General features: G+C 43.6%; 1 protein-coding gene across 8 annotated transcripts in view; it reads right to left on the reverse strand.

Moving 5' to 3' along the window:
* The window catches only part of FAM222B (family with sequence similarity 222 member B), a 40,628-nt gene that overhangs the window by 10,254 nt on the left and 13,725 nt on the right, over positions 1-16,649 (reverse strand). For 6 of the 8 annotated variants that reach the window (XR_012588350.1, XR_012588351.1, XM_074594859.1 and 3 more), the window contains exon 2: positions 3,451-3,578. The exons of the other annotated variants lie outside the window; for them this stretch is intronic. Coding sequence is in view for 4 of the 6 variants with exons in the window: in XM_074594859.1 (XP_074450960.1) it covers positions 3,451-3,532 (82 nt within the window). In the remaining 2 variants the exon portion in view is untranslated. The remainder of the gene's footprint in view (positions 1-3,450; positions 3,579-16,649) is intronic. 8 annotated transcript variants of the gene reach the window in all.

Below are 16,649 nucleotides of genomic sequence, written 5' to 3' on the forward strand. Positions count from 1 at the left end.
TATCAGTTACAACACATCTATAATCCCGAATGTGGCACAACTCCTTCCTCTGACGAGAGAAAATAACCCCTCAGTTAAACTTAAATGATGCACCAACATCAGGTTTAGCATCCTACCAAATGGCAAACCATATTTTAAATCCCTTGGACAGGATCTTCTGAAACCAACCGCCATTTCAAACAGAGCCCGTTCTGCGTACAGCTAAGATTACGCCCCTTTTACTACGGACTAACTCAGCCGTTCTACTTCGGCCTGACCAAGGTGATGTATTTCTGAGTGCCCCAAGGTGCTCCTTAAAATGTACTTTGTTAGCAGTTCCACAGGCAAGATTTGATGACTGGAATAATTAAGGTAGCAAAAAATTAGGAGAAAGGAGAAAGGCATTATGGAGTGACCAAGAGTCTACATATCACATACAAATACCCTACAAACCAGTAAAGAACAATTAGGCCTAGTTACTAAGTGAATGACAAACCATCTAGAATAGACCGAAAGAAAATGTTGATATTAAAATACTACAAGTGCAAGAATTCTGGATCAGGCCGTAAAATGGTGAGGAGGACGGCAGACGAACAAGATACATCAAGAAAGCAACAGGATGAGCTCTACAAGTTACCTAATGGTAAATGCAAGGCAGATTACTTTTGTTGCAAAGTAATTATTTCATGTTTACTATAAGGTAAAGTGTGCAGATGAGCAATTACTCCAATAAATTGGTGAGCTGCAAGTTCACACTCCTGCTAAATCCCGTGGCAACCAATTCATCTGGTCACATTCCTGTGCGCGTCTCTCCGCTGGAGCTATTTTTATCATGAAATGAGATATATTTCTCTGCCTCACCTCAGCACTAATGTAACATCTTTTAAGAGCATTTCACATTAAGGCTTTAAAACCCACTGCTTTTAGAACTGCCTATGGTTAAATTTTCATTAACATTACACAAAATACAAACAGGCCTTCAGGATTCTACCCTAATGAGAGCATCTGCGTTGGGACAAGTGAAAAACAGCTGTGCCCGTCTTCTGCATAAAAATCTCAAGCGCAGCAGTTTCTCTACACATTTTAAAGAAAGGGCCCTCATCCCTAGAAAGGACTCGATTTTAGCTGATGACCCCATATTCAGTCCCAACCTGCTCTTCCCTCTTTTGTCCCTCCCACAAAGCTCTCCAAGAACCACTTTTCACCTTGACTTTGCACCACTGTCACGAAAAATCACCCTTTTTCTCCCAGGCCCAACCACTACTGTGGGCACTGCCCGAACAGTCTTGCCACACAGATCCCAATTGACTGCTCAAATTTATACTGGAGTCGCTGGGAGGAAGGAGAGAATACCAACACGGAGTCAGTGAGAAATCCTCTGCGTGGATAAGGATGAATTTCAGGGTTAGCCTTTCCTGTGATGCCGATTGAAATTCAAAGAAAATACTGAAATTGGAAGTCCTGCAGTGATCTTTTTCTAAGGGAAAAAAATATGTGCATATTAATCCACAAAACTCCTACTGCACAGACCATCTTTAAGAAAAATGCCTCTTAGTTGAAAGTGAGTAAGAAAAAAAGTGAGCTAATGTGGATTTTTAAGTGTTAATAAAAAGTCTGATCCAGAAAACTACTCTTAAAAAATTATTAATACAAACACTGTAAGTCTGAATAAAGGCTATCATGTGGAGTTCTGTGCCTTTTCTAAAAGCAACAGTGCTATTATTAAAGCCTGCTTCCAACCCCCCCATCAAAAGTCACAAGTCACCATTCATTAAAAATGCTCATTAACTCGTCTTTCCTTTGGCCAGGGGCTAGACTACTTGTGCATATACAGTATGGAGAGAAATGCACCAATTAATCTTACACACATCTGCAGCAGGGGTGAGGAGCAAGGTCTGCACGAGCAGTTTCATTTTCCATATAAATCAGAACAAACTGGAACAGCTGAGCATTACCGCTGCCAGCCAGTGCCTGCCAGCTACTTTATGTCCTAAATTCTTGTAAATGCAGTACCAGAAGCTCTTCACTAAGCAGGATGCAGCAATGCTTTCAGCACAGGGATAAGCAGTTCTCACAAACAGCATCAGGTACCATCAGGTTAAGTAACTGCCCACATACCAGCACGCTGCCTCGTAAATGTGTAATTAGCAAATACCTGATTTGTGCACAGCTACCCTCACACGAAGCTCAACAATTTGCTTTCAGAACTAAGCTTTCCGATTCACCAAAGAAACTTCGCGTAATGCAAGGGCCCAGTCACGTTCTCACCACAGCAGCCTACCTTTGGAAAAAGCACGTTTCTGTCAGCAAACCTCAAACTGGAAATGGAAAAGAGAAAGGAGGGGAACGTCCAGTTTCATACCATCTAAGGAAGTCCTGTCGTGAGTAAAGATTTTTACTATTGCTGAAATCATCGTTACAATTACCAAGCCCATGGAGTCGGCAAAAATGCTATGCAAGTGCTGTGGGGGAGCACAGGTGTGTACGTGAACAGTGTCATTCACCTCTGGCAGGACTTAAGCATGTCACCCTTAATTGGAAAATGATCTTACCTATATTCAGTAGCACCACCAGTCTTAACATAATAACCATTTTAGCTATAACTGGAGGGTAAATTACTTGGTTTTAAAGAGCAAAGTGAGGGTACAGAGATCTCCCAGTGCACATTTCAAATACAAGAGGCAGGTCACAGCCCTAAGAACCAAGTTGCACACATCTTATGTAGAAGCCTTGGTATTCCTGAAATTTCAGCTGAACAATCAATGTGCAACTTCAGCGATAAAGAGGAGAGAGAGAGTAAGATTTAAAAAAATGTCTAGCCAGTAAACTTACATTCTCAAGCTTAAGTTCCTCTTAAAAATGCTAGTACAACTATCACAAAAATGACTGAAGTTATCAAAAAAGAATTATCAGAGTACTCTGCAGACATATTTTCAGAGGCACCAAAGAGACATCAGAAAGAAGACGGAAACTTTGAATTTTAGTAATTTGGGCTAGATCACTAATATTTGCAGTATATGCCCCAGGTATGTAGAACAACAGAGCTGCTGACCTCAAAAGGTTTGCATTAGCCTGATCCAACTTTTATTGGTGTCTACGAGTAATTAAACGAATGGAAGTGAAGAAGAGTCAGGAAAAAGTTGCGTTAAGAAGCAAGTCAGCTGAGACACTTTTAGCACAAAATGCTTTCTGCAAAGAGGCACGAATCTCACAGAAACCTCACTTGCATTTCATCTTGCTGTGGTTAAAATTAACCTTTATAAAGCCAGGAAGGGGGGAGAGCTCGCTGCACACACGTGAACCTCCACAGCTATTTCTCAGAGCCTTTATTGATGGATGCCTTGAAGGCATAGCAAAAGAAAGAGTCTAACATTAAATAGTTTTTCCACTGTATCCTAAATGTTTATGTCATAGCTGTACCAGAGCCAGATTTAACAGTTAACCACATCCTGCAGACAAAACGTCACTCACATTTCTGAAGTCCAGTGTTCATCTGCGTGTAAGAAAGAAGCTGAAAGGAGAGGTCACCTGGTCCTGGCAGACAGGCCAGCATGGCAGACAGGCACTAACACAACATGGGGCATTCACTCCTCTGCACACTGCAACAACAGAGAGACAATTCAAAGTTATAATACAAGGAGGAACACAGAAAAGAAAGCGGCAAAGAGCCATCTCTGGGTGAAGGCCTGACCAAGCACAAATGCGCAACCACCGCTCTGGCCCATCTCGTAACGGCAACAGAAATACTTCAAGAAGTGGGTCATCTACAGGGTTAAAACTAAAATAGCCATCTCGCTCTCCTCTGCTGCTTGACACATAGAGTGCAGTCCATAACTCTGTCCTCAAATTTCAAAGGCGGTTGTTAGGAATGGTAAAGAAACCACCATCACTCATTTTACTATATATTGAAATGCGCTGGCTATCTACCAGGTATAGCCGAAGCAAGTCCTCTGGAGAAATCCTGTCAACTGCTCTTTTACATTTAATAAAAAGGCCTGGCATGCATAAATTGAAGGCAAAGTATGCAGCACTCTGCCTTGTGGCAAGATTAAGCTGCATGCTACAGCTTGTAATTTCTGCGGTCCATTAGGCTGAAAGATGAATGGCTACAACTTCCTTCATTTCATAGGAGACTCGCTAACCTGCACGGCTCTGGGTTAGACAAACAGAAAGACGTGCCTCCTGCACAAAGGAGCTGCAGAGGTGCCACCATCCTCTACTGCAGAGGTTCGGCATTTATGAAATCAAACCTCGAAATGAACACACGGAGCACTAAAGCTTTTTTGTATATAGACACTGCACTGTTACCCTCAAATCCCATCATCCACGTACACGGGGGGTTTCCAGCAAGAAAGCTAACTCAGGCTCAAAGTCTCCCAGTGTTACTAGGGTTACGGAGAGAAATCTGAGTTGGAACAAGGTCTCTAAAGGACCACCTGGTCCAAGCCCTGCCTCAAATCCCCCCTGCCACGGCTGCTGGGGTCAAGCCACAGCCAGCCACGAGCACTTCAAAAAGCTTTGCCCAGATCTCCACAAGCATCAGCGCCACTATACAGAGAGTGCTTTTGCCAAAACACCGAAGAAGCAGCTTGAAAGGACTTGGGGTTTGTTATATGGCCCCCAAAACACGGACAGAGTCGAAAGCTTCAAAAGTTATAGGCTGGTTTAATCTCAGTCGTTGTTTCAAACCCCCAATTAAAACCACTGGGGAGGCATCCAAGGATCAAGACGTGTGAAGCAGAAAGCTCGAGACCGGCACAAGATGCCATGGCTGCAGAAACCCCACAGAGGCCACTTCTGAAAGTGTCTCACTGTCGAGGACTGCTTAAGCAATGTGAACGAAACCTGTGGATGACACCCAACACAGCAGCGTCAATGCTGTGTCCTGGATAGCACCACCGCCTTCATGCTCCAGAAAGCTCCAAAAGCCAATTTCTCTGTAGGGACATTTTAATGACTTTAATTTGAAACCCAACCTCAGACCACCGTCACAAGTCAGACCGCCCAAGGAGCACCTGCACCAATACAGAGAACAGCGTGGACTTAAAGCTTACCCATAGCACAGCAATTACTCACTGTGTGTAATTCATTAGCTCCACGTTCGTATGCATCTTCTTGGTTCAACATGCAAAACCTGATCAAACCAACGGCCAAGCAATCTTCTGGAAATACTCATTTATGAAAACTTCTGCATCTTCACTGTGCGATCGCTCTCAAAAGCTGACTGAGCATTGCTGACTGAGCCTGTTGGGTGCCAGTGTGACTAACAATTAAAAATAATTTTGGACACGGAATGTCAGCTTGACAACTCCATGCTATTGCCCATTCACCTCACCCACTCAAAGTAACCGCGACTCAGTGCCATGAGAAACAACACACAACCGCACCAAGCTGCAGGGACGACAGCGCATCCACCAAGAGAACCAGTGTGCATTCATTCTCCATTTCATCCCTAGGACATAGTAACGATCCACGCTACTATAAATTCAAGATCTGTAGTTGTAAAAAAGGTCAAAACCTGGATTTTCTTCTCACCCTCTGTAGCAGGTGGAGCTCTCAAGAGTCTTTCAGAAGATGTTCAGAAACGATGACGGAAGACCTGTCACATCCACAGCTTAAAGGAATTGCTTTAGGAACTGAAAAGTTGCTCGACGTTTATAGATGAGATTCGTTCATGACTACAAGTATGCAATGTGCAGTGAAGCTTTGTCAACAACCTGTGGGCAGCAGTTTTTTTGCCCCAAATCATGCCCAGCAAGACCAAAGAGACCAACCAAGAATCCACCTCCTTTTAATCAGAAGACAAAACCACTGTGAGTTGCCAGAGCTTCACCTGAGTAAGCAACAGAAACACTCACAGTCAGCAAGAAAAAAAAACAGTAATTGTATTTTCCTTTTTTCCTCATTTCATCAACTTCAGAAGACTGGCAAAAAACAAGACCTATTTCTCAGGGAAAAGCAGACAACAAAATTAAGAGCCTTCATTGTCGTCAGAAAACCATCAGATCACACCATTCCCATCTCCACCTAAGCATCTACCTTTTACTCCAGCAGTGTCTGACGCTAGCCCAGGGTTACTTCCCAACCCTGCACGGCCAAAGGAGCTTGGTGTCTAACACATTACTTAACCGATGGCAAGTTTGTGTGCAGCCCTGGCAGAGAGAAAAGGGCTCTGCAGCGCAGCACTGCACTCAACATGCTCTCCCACTGAACAAGCAGCATTTCCAACAGCAAGATATGCGGAGGCTTTGCTCACCTGCTCCATCATTAACGCTCATTATAGCCTGAACACTGTGACTCTTTGAGTAAGCCACTCACTGAAGTGCCACGGAGAGGCTCAGCGCCACGCACGCAGCAATAAACAGGATAATGGCACATTAGGAGAGAGAACAAGTGATTAAGAGTGGTCACAGCATTCAATTCAGAATAGCCAGGCTTCTGCGATAAGACAGCAGTATTTCCTTGAAGGTCAAAACATGTATTTACAGAAGCTTTAGCTCCAATACAGAGAGGAATGTTACAGAGAGGGCTATAAAGGCAAGTTGTTCCCGCAGGCGGATAATCATTTTAGGCAATGCCAAAGGTTCATAAAAGACTGGGGTGGCAATAATACTTTTCAAGGAATTACTGGACTTACAAAAATCATTTTAAGTAGAAGCACAAAATCATTCTTTTAGCTTGATTTGCAATAACCAAATTGATGCCATCTAGGTCACTGCTGAGCATTAAAAAACAGCAATTCAGACTTACATAGAAGTGCTGACCGTAACTCCATCGCTGAATTCCATATTATAATTAAAATCCTCCTCCAATTTTTGTTCTCTATGAAATTAACAATTTTTCAAAATCGAGATCTCAGTATTCGAAAACAAATGCATTTGAAATACCTTTACCAACAAGCCCGTTCTCTTCCCTTTGAGACACTCAGCACCTGCCTGCTTCTTTCTGTCCCGACTTATCTCCAACACAAGCTAGCGCAGACAACTCCAACACACCACCCAGCTAAAACAAACTGAAATCCCCCGCGTGCACTGTATTTGGGATCGAGGTGAGCATCAGTGGCTGTCTCAAACTGTTGTTACCCAAATCTCAGGTTGGCAGCGCAGGGTCCTGACACAAAGGCAGCTGCGCCCATCATCCCCTCCTGTGCTTGGCTTTATTGCTTCTAATTAGTCCAGAGCAGGAGATAAACTGAACTTGGCACGTCAAGACTTCTCACCAGCAGACTTGGCTCCACAGCGGCAACTTGTGTGGGCACCAGCACCTGCAAAGCTCCCCGCGGGGCTGCTGCCCCAGCCCCTCCGAGGACGGGCAGTGTGTTACTGGGGGAATTGGAAGGGACACAGCGAGACTGGAACCGAGGGGTGGTTTTGCACGGTACCAGGCTCAGTAACACTGTCATCTAAACCAGTCAGCTGCAAACCAGAGAGCAAGCTGACCAGTCGGCTTTGGCACCCAGCAATGGAGGGCAGCTGTAAACCCTTGACCTTTAAAATTTTTAAATTGTCTTTTAAACTGATTCTGTACGCTGCCAAACACAGCGTAACAAGCTCTGTCTTGAAAATATGTACAAAAAGATAGAGTACATTTCTAGAGGAAAACAATAATTAGATCGGAATAAATAAATAAATACCCTCTTTGAAGTGATTTTAATCTAATCTGTCTGTATGATATAATCTTAACAGTGCACGTACTGCAGGACGCTCCATGAAATAGCTAGCAGGTTTTGACACGTGATCCTTTTTTTTTTTCTGCTAAGATTTATTAATAATTAAATCAAAGCATGTTAAGCTTAAGAGGGATTTGCAGTGCTTGGGATTTGGGGGTAATTGTCACTTCCACAATGATTGTTACGTTCAGACTTACCTGCACATCAGGGCGTTTTCTGGTCCAGGCAGCAGTGTCCCCTGCACTGATTTTTCAGAGTAAATCCTGTCGCCACCAAGGCTCATGGGGTAAGACAGAACAACTCACCTCCACCCATTGCCCAGGGACACCCTCCCTATAGAGCTAAGAATCAGTTCCAGTAAAACTTACCATGATATTGCCTTTCTGGACTAAAAATACGTAGTATTTTCTGTCTGATATCCAAAGATTAATATTGCCTCTGCCAGACCCAGCACTCCTCAGGCCTGGGGAGACTTTTACAAGCAAGAGTAAAAACTTAGGTGTAAAGCAACTCAGTACTACTAGGAAATTTTTAATACTCTAACACAGCTTTATCATTATATAAACAGACCACATATGTAGAGTTATTGCCAAGTTTTTTTTAAATACGCCAGTCTCCGAAGCTCCCAAGAGGCCTTACAGGGTAAGCACACAAAGGAAACACTCCCCACAAACCATCCCCAGCCAGTGAAATATGGGAAACTGAGCTGGTTTAGACGAAAGCGAGCTGGTGAAGTTTAAAGTTAGGTTCCTGAAAGTAAACACGCATGTTTGAAATTCCACGATTAACTGCGGGCTTGTTCACAAAGCTCGGGGCTGGGAGGAAGCAGAAGCATCTACCCACACACAAAAGAAAAGCTCCAAACTATTCCAAGTTTCCAGCACCCTGGGGTCCTGTAAGCTGTGCGAGGGTTGTTAAGCGCTTGCGGCTGACTGATACGCTTCGTTTCTCCTCGTTATTCACAAGGTAGCCCCATGAAATTCCATAACCGCTGGCAGGATTCACAGCAACCCCCAAGCGCATGCGGCACATTCCAAGTTCAGCATATATAAATGATGCAAACAAAAACAAAAACTAACTCGGGTTGTGAAGTTTTTTTGGTACAAATGTCTGTAAGAGCTTGCCAGGAAACATAATTGAATCCGAGCCAATTTTCATGCTCCAAGGGAAACTCAGTGTCTCATTTACCCCCTGACAGGCTGCTCAAGACCAAATGAGATTCATCCCTTTTCCCTCTCGCAGAAGTAACCTAAAATCTGGGGGTTTCAAAAATTTGTTCGCGTCAACTGCAGATGCTGAGCCCCTCACCAACCTCAGTGTTCAATACGATTCCTACCAGTCAGCCATGCCTCACCTGGCAGTGTCTACGCTGATTCTGCAGGCTTCCTGCTTTTCTCCAGCTCCAAAATCTCCCTTTATTCTTGGGCACTTACCAGAATGGCCCTTTCCTGGGACTGCTGAAGAGCCAGAGATAAATCTTACCGTTTCCTGGAACAAAATTACCAAGCTAGCACTGTATTCATCGCCGGCCGGTATCACATCCTCTTAATGTTTTATAAATGGAAAACTGCAAAATAATGCGCAGAGAGGTAGTCTTTTGAAATGGCAATAAATCACAATAGCATCGAGTGTACTTGGGGATAAATAAATAGGAAGACTGAACAATAGAAAGTCGCCTTTTGTAACACGTGGAGTGCACCGTCAGCATCTGCCGGCACAGGACCTTTTGGCTTTCTGCATTCAGGTGGACCTTTTGTAGAGCCCTGCAACAGTTTCCATCAAAATCAATTTTTGCTTCTTGGAGTTTAATTAACTACGATTTTGCTTGTGAACCATTTCACCTTTTAGGCTGACCTCCATTTATATTGTTACTCAGGCAACAAAATTAAATAGTTTGGAGGGGAAGGCAGAAAAAATTTAAATGTAGGTGGGGTGCTTCAGGAAAGAGGAGGCACCTGCTGCAGCACAGCTCGGCTCCTCTCCCCGAGCTGGGATGGCAACACTCAACACAGAAGAAAATGAAGAAGCTTTGGGGTAACAGCACTTAAATGGAATATTGTTCATATCACACTCCTCATGCCCAAGGGCTACCACTAAAGGCTTCCAGGTGAGCAATTTTGAACAGGACGTAGTGCAGTAAAAAAAGCCAAGGCGGCAGCTCTGGGCTCCAGGGGGGCAGGTACTGCCACATGTGACATCAGCTCTGTCAAATTCAGTCTTCGGATAAAGCAGCAGCAAGCTCAAGGTTATGATCTTAGAGTCTAAAAAGCCTTTTTTTAGGTCGGTCCCGAGAGATTATTTTAAAACACAGTACTACGCATCTGCTGAAGAGTAGAACAGTTGGCTTTAATTGTAAGATGGATTTTTTACATAGCTTCTGACCTTTCATCTAATTGAGGCCTAAAGAAGAAAAAAAGAGGAAAAGCTATACGTCACTTCAGTTATTAAAATCCATCAAGCTCAGACTTTAGCCTTGGGATAACCACAGCCAAAAAATTGACTTGCAAGTAATTATCACTGCTATCTGCAATAAAAGTTAATTGGACATAATTGAACTAAAGCCCTAATCTGAATGAAGCTGTTGCTGGCAAGAAGCCTGCTCCTGCTTGCACTTTGCAAATGAAACCACGAGCAGTAAAATGGACAAACACAAGGCTGCTCTTAGTCTGTCCCACTGCAAATCACAGTGTAATTCTGCAAACAGCTCGTTAGCTGGGCCAAGATAAAACCATTAAGAAGAGCCCATCCTCACCAAACACACCCTTCAACAATACCCAAGCACCACGAAGGCGTAGAGTTTCAAAAACAAGTTTCAGTTTTACTGACCTCTTAATTATACAGACTGAAACCTAAGATTGATGTCACGAGATGCTGGTTTCATCAGACCCTGAACGCTGTAAATACCAGTATAAATCATGTACTTTTTGAGGACATAAAGATACCAACTCAAAAGGTTTTCAGTACTGATAATTCACCACCTTCATGCAGTTCAATAGCCTTTCCTGTTGCAGGACCAGCTTCTTTCATCTCCCCAGCGGAGCAGACAATTAGCTGCTTTCTGTGCTCAGCCTGTGCAGGTGGCTGGGGGAAGGGAGTGTTAAACTAAATTCCTGCTGATTCGTCCATTTATATTTTGCATTTTTGTTAACTAACAGACCAGAAAGCGGTCATCATCCCCCATACTACTTGAGAACTTCCTTCCAATTTTAATTATTAACACTCTGCCCTTCACCAAAGCATATCAAAGCACTTAACAAACATTACTGAAGCCACATAACCACTCCGAAATGGGCAAAAATTGCACACAACTCCTTTTACAGAGGATTAAGGTTTTTTGACCAGGTATGTGTTAGAACAGTGGTCTCCTCACTATGGACTAGCCTACGACAGAAGAGATTGAGAGGGAAGTATCTGGCTCACCACAGGTTCCTGATGTAATTTTGGATGAAGCATTTAATCACCCGATGCCGTGGTTGCTCCTTGTTAAAAGGACAGCAGTGGGTGACAGTTTTCTACCACTGAAGAGGACCGTGAAGACAAATGAAACTGCGGAGCATTCAATACCACCTTGACTTCTCGTGTCAGGCTCACAAGGTCACGGTCTAGGCAGCCTCATGGGGAGAACTGGAAGCAGACCACGCTTCCCTCTCCTGAGCGCCATTTGCTCACCACCGCTCACCTCCGCATTTCTGCGGCTCAGAACAGAACTTCTTAGCTCAAGAAAGCTGCAACGGAGAACCAGTGACATCAATTCCCTTTCATGACCCAAATCAGTGGCTTATTTTACTTTGCTCAAAGCCCTCACCTCTTTTTAAGCCTATTTTTAGATTTAACTCCGTATTCTGCAGCGTGGTAGGAGCTGACAGACAACACAGGCATAAGTAGGTCTTGCCAGGCGTTGCAGGCCGCTTCTAAGGCAAAGGAAAGATGGAGAAAAGACAAGTCGGGACTATTGTAGGGCCTGGCCAAAGCTTCAAAGGACTATTTCTGGCTGTGCTTGAAACACATACACTAGTGGTCAGTTATGAGACAGATGAGATACTACTTTTACCATGGGAACATATGCAAGAAATAGGAAAATTGACCTGCCTGAAGTCAAAAGGGATTTGAATAGCTTTGTATCTGCTTCCTCTGAATTTTCACTACGCTAAAGCACTCGACGTTTAATTAATTTTCTTTCTCCTTTTATATGGTAACTTCCAAGTTTTTAATGCTGGACTGGTGGGAAACAAGGATGAAGAAACAGTCTGGGATGTTAGTTACGTTTCACAGTGCATAAATCTACACAGTCATTTAGGAGAGGGAGCAAAGGATGCTACAGTTGGAACTGCGGCAGTTCAGAGCAGAGGTCAGGAAAATACAGCATTGCCATCAAAATCCTAATTTGCCCAGGACTTTAGGCTTACATTTGTATTTTCAAAATGCAAAACAGACTCCCTGCTGGTCACTGTAACATTCACAGATGATATCATTTTCTTCAACATGATACGGAGAGGTGCAAACGAACATTCCTTCCTCCAAAGCATCCATTATCCTTGGGGCAAACTAAACCCACCTTCTTCCTACATGCTCGAGCGGCACCTATAACATCACAGCAGCTACTATAAAATACAGAGCAGACTTACAGATAGGAGTGTGCAAGTTTTCATGTGAATGTGACGGTACCAAGGTTAGCTGAGATGACTTCCATCCAAAGCAAACCCGGAATAGCCCAGTTCTACAAACTACCAAACTACAGGATGCCGCCAACACGCACCCCAATGGAGGCACCACGCGTTCCCACCAACAGACGTTCTCCATCCTCCCATGCAACTAACTTCCTTCTGCCTTCAAGTGATAAGAAACCAAAATACACATCGACCCCTTTCCCATGGCGGAGAGTCTGCAGTTATAACCTCAACATCATCAGCAAGAACGCGCACTGCCTCACAGTGTTATGTGCAGCTTTTCTACGTGTTTGATGTCTGGGAGAAGCATGAGGTTGTAATTCTGGGCTTTACTTTACCACAAAGGACATGCAAGAGCTGTGAGCTTCCTCATGCGGCTCTCAACCAGAATTCCTCCTTCTCAACTTTCTTGCCTTCCCAGATCTGAAAAGGAAGCTTTTCTTATGTATAGCAAACAGTTACGTAGGCGAAGGGGAAAGAAAACATGAAATAGCTCCCTCTCCAGTGGCTGCTTCGCACAGATCACCATTATCATTATCTTCTCTCATTCCACACTTACTCTATAAAAGCCCAGAATTAAAGTCTTAATCATGACTTACAGAAATCCTTGTGGCTGCACATGACAGAAGGACGACAGTTTTTCCTTCTAAAATATCATTAGAAGTTACAGATTATGACAGTCCCCTGAGTAGGAAAGTAGCTATCTTCCCCTGTTTATTACAAGCTGATTATTTCAAAAAACATTTTTTCAGAGCTAACTTTGAACAAATTTTACCTCTATGCAACACACAAACAACAAACTAGACATTTGTTAGATATTGAAAAATATGCTTCGAGTCCTGTTTTAAAAATAGATTCACTTGAAAACAAGAACTATTTGCAAATAAGATGAGGCAGAACGAATTAGACTTCATACAAAACAAAAAACTGAGCTCACATATTAAGAAAAAAAATTAAAAAGTGACTCACTTGCGGACCAGGTGTGCCAGTGGTGTGTGAACACAGGCGGGCAGGCTCACCGGGGGGGTGGATTGCCGTTTGCATTGGTTATGCATGTGTACCATTTTGACCTGTACAATGTCACTGACAGTTGTTTGGTTTAGCATTTAGCTCTGGATACTAAATTAAGGTCTCACCTATGGTGACATTTTAACAGCCTATTTACAAAGCAAGTGGAGAAATATATGGCAGATTTTTATTTAAGATACGAAATGGGAGATCTCTGTCTAATTGTGCACAGTGCCGGAGCTTCCTGCCAGACCATGAACGCATCAGCTCTTAGATACACATTTTACCATTTGTAAGGGCAAGATAAGACCTTCTTCTGTAGCTGGAGATATTGTGCAGCCTACTGCAAAGATGAAAAGCTTTCTAAGAACCTCAAACAGAAGCTGCAACACAAGTACAAACCACTCGCCAGCAGAAAATACAAGGCACCAGGCAAATACCAAAGACCTGGACCAGACACTGGGAAGGTGTTTTCCCATCAACTTTCAGAATGAGGCGCTGGTGTCCCGCTGGCTTGTCCTGACACAGACCTAATGTCCTTATCAGTCTTTCAAGAAACTCAAAGGCCATCTTATAGCAACTCAACAGAAAAAGGGGCAAGAAATACATTACTTGCAAGCAACTGTAAAAAGTCTTTGTTATTCTGTGCTTTCCCAAGAAGCATGAAAACCGTCCAGTTGCACGGCTGGCTGTTCAAAACAGCCACGGGGAAAGCACCACAAGCGTGCAAGATGTTTTCAAAACCTCTGCACACTACAAGCATCAGTGATTTTTGTCTGCAGGCCTGATAAAACACTTCAGTGTGATCTGACCAGATTCCTTTAACAGCTGCCAACACATTGCCTTTATCCAAAGTTTACACTCACAAAAGATTTCTTTTTTTCATGGTAAGTTTTACTGACTACAGGTGAGCAGATTTTTGTTTGCTTTTGTGTGTCCTTCCTCCTCTGCACTTGCCTTTTTCTTTTAAAAGAACCCCCCCCCCCCAAGCAATAAATAAATTGTGTGGACAGGACACAGAAGGAGTTGTAACTGTACTACAGTGAGAGAGACATCCCTTTGCATGGTAAACACAACCTGGCTGCGTGGGCGAGAAGAGAACAAATACTGCTATTGCAGCCCGTAGGACCATACCTCGATGGTAAACACAGCACCGACCCGCCTGCACGAATGCTGAGCTCCCCGTAACCTGGGCTGTAACAGCCACGGCAGCCCTGACCTCCACGGTGCATCTGGCGCTGAAAGGCAGCACACCCCCTCCCCGCCAAACCACCGTGCGAGAGCCTGGTCAAGTGTGTACTCGAGACAGTGACTCAGGGAATCCCTAAAGCATCGCTTGATTTTAATTTCCAGACAATTTGTCTTTCCAACCACAGAACTGCTACAGTCAACAAATTCAAAAGGTAAATTTTTCTACCTTCAATTAACTGCATTAGTAATGTTTATAACTCTGTGATTGATAAACGCTCTACAGAAGCTGTAATTAATGTATTTTTTCCTTGGAACACATACTGAACCCCTTGGCGCTCAGACACTTAATGAAAAGCAATTTATCAACTTGCTTTGAATAGCCGAATCTGACTCCTTGATGCAGAGAGAAACACACTTTGCTTTAAGCACTACTACTCCGAACGAGAAATGTGTACCACAACATTACGAATGCCATCAGACACGGTTCAGATTTTGATGGGGATGACAGCGACCAGAGTGCTGAGAAACTGTGTACGATTTAGTATGGCTTAGTTGGCATCCCCTCCCCTGGGATGCTGTTGAGCAGAAGATCTGCAGATGTGCTTTTCCAGGACGGAGGTCAGGAGTGCCTTTTCAGGACACCGGACAAAGTTCCAAATTATCCTGCGTCTGCGCAGCCGGGAGCCTCCTCATCGTTCCTCATGCCAAGCGGCACTGGCACGCTCACCAGGAACCAGCAGCAGCTCAGCATATTTCAGCCTGGACATGTGTTCAGTTGCTCACAAAGCAGACAAAAATAAAGTGCTTACGGAGTGTTTGAATGTTAATTTCTCAAACTGAGTGTTGCTTTGTATACTTGACATATGCAAAAGGAAAAAAAGGCATTTCGGAGGAAAGGCTTGACATCACAGAAAATTTTATGTTGGTATTAACTGCTGGGGGGGATTAACCAACCTTCAAAGTCTAAAATCTAAACTCACATTTCTGGGAGTAGAGGCTACAGATTTCTAATATAGAAATTGGTCTGTACTCCATGTGGCAGACTGAACGTAAGGATTACATATTTCCATTGCATATGTAAGTCTGTTTCCCATTCCTGCAGTGTCTTGCTCTCTTCCATTTGTCTTTTGATGCAGATAAAAGCCAATGCAGATTGCAACTGCTGATACAGAGAAAGGCGCAAGACACAGTGCGCCTTTGGACTAAGGAAAAAAAAAAAGGACTCGGGTCCAGACTGCTAGAGCATGTCAAGAGATTGTCTTTGAAACTACAAAACTAGAAATGAAAGCGCTGCGTTTTTAGTTGATTTGATCAAAGCGACTGGAGGGGAGGGGGAGAAATCACATCCTACAGATGCGGGCTAAAATTTAACTACTTCACACATAATGTGGGACCAGCTGATCCCATACAGACATAAATAAAGAGAGAAAACAAAGAAGTAAAGTCACTCTCGATCTGAATACCCTGCTTCCACAGATCGCTGCTTCAGGGTCTGCCAAAGAGCAACAGGAACCCATTTCAAAGCCAGAAAGACAGAGGAAGCACATACCCAGCACTCTTGCCGTGGGCACACATTTTCAGCCTCCAGTGAAGAGTAGAGGAGTGAACTCCTGTCAGATCAGAGAAAACATACTCCAAATGTAATGGCTATTTGAATAAATAACCGATTACTCCCTGTGTGACGCTGCTCCACCGATGTGACTGTGGGATACCAGCAAACCGTCACAATCTTCTGGAGGAGGGCTTTGTACTGCAAGCTGTAAAGGGACGAGACCATAATTCTCCTTGAATGGAGTACCAGGAGAACCAGGCTTTGCAGAAGTACAAATCACACTACAGGTAGCAGTCTCGCAGGTCCCAAATAGCAGCATAGAGGAAACAGATACCTCTAGCTGCCATGCTCCCTAATGGAAAGGATTTTAAATATCTGCCGGATAGGCTGTGTGCTCATGGAAATTTCTAACTGCAGAAGGTGAACCATTTAGATCGCCTCTGGGCTGAAATGATCTAGGTTCTTTGCCTTTCACTAAAAATTAAGCAGAAGTCATTTTAACTAGTGAGGCAGACAACAGTTTTGCACAGGAGATCAAAAAGCTCTCCAGATGTTTATTTTAAATGAAATTCAGAAGCCAGCA

Source organism: Larus michahellis, chromosome 7 (genome assembly GCF_964199755.1).
Source record: "Larus michahellis chromosome 7, bLarMic1.1, whole genome shotgun sequence".
NCBI classification, from domain to species: Eukaryota; Metazoa; Chordata; class Aves; order Charadriiformes; family Laridae; genus Larus; species Larus michahellis.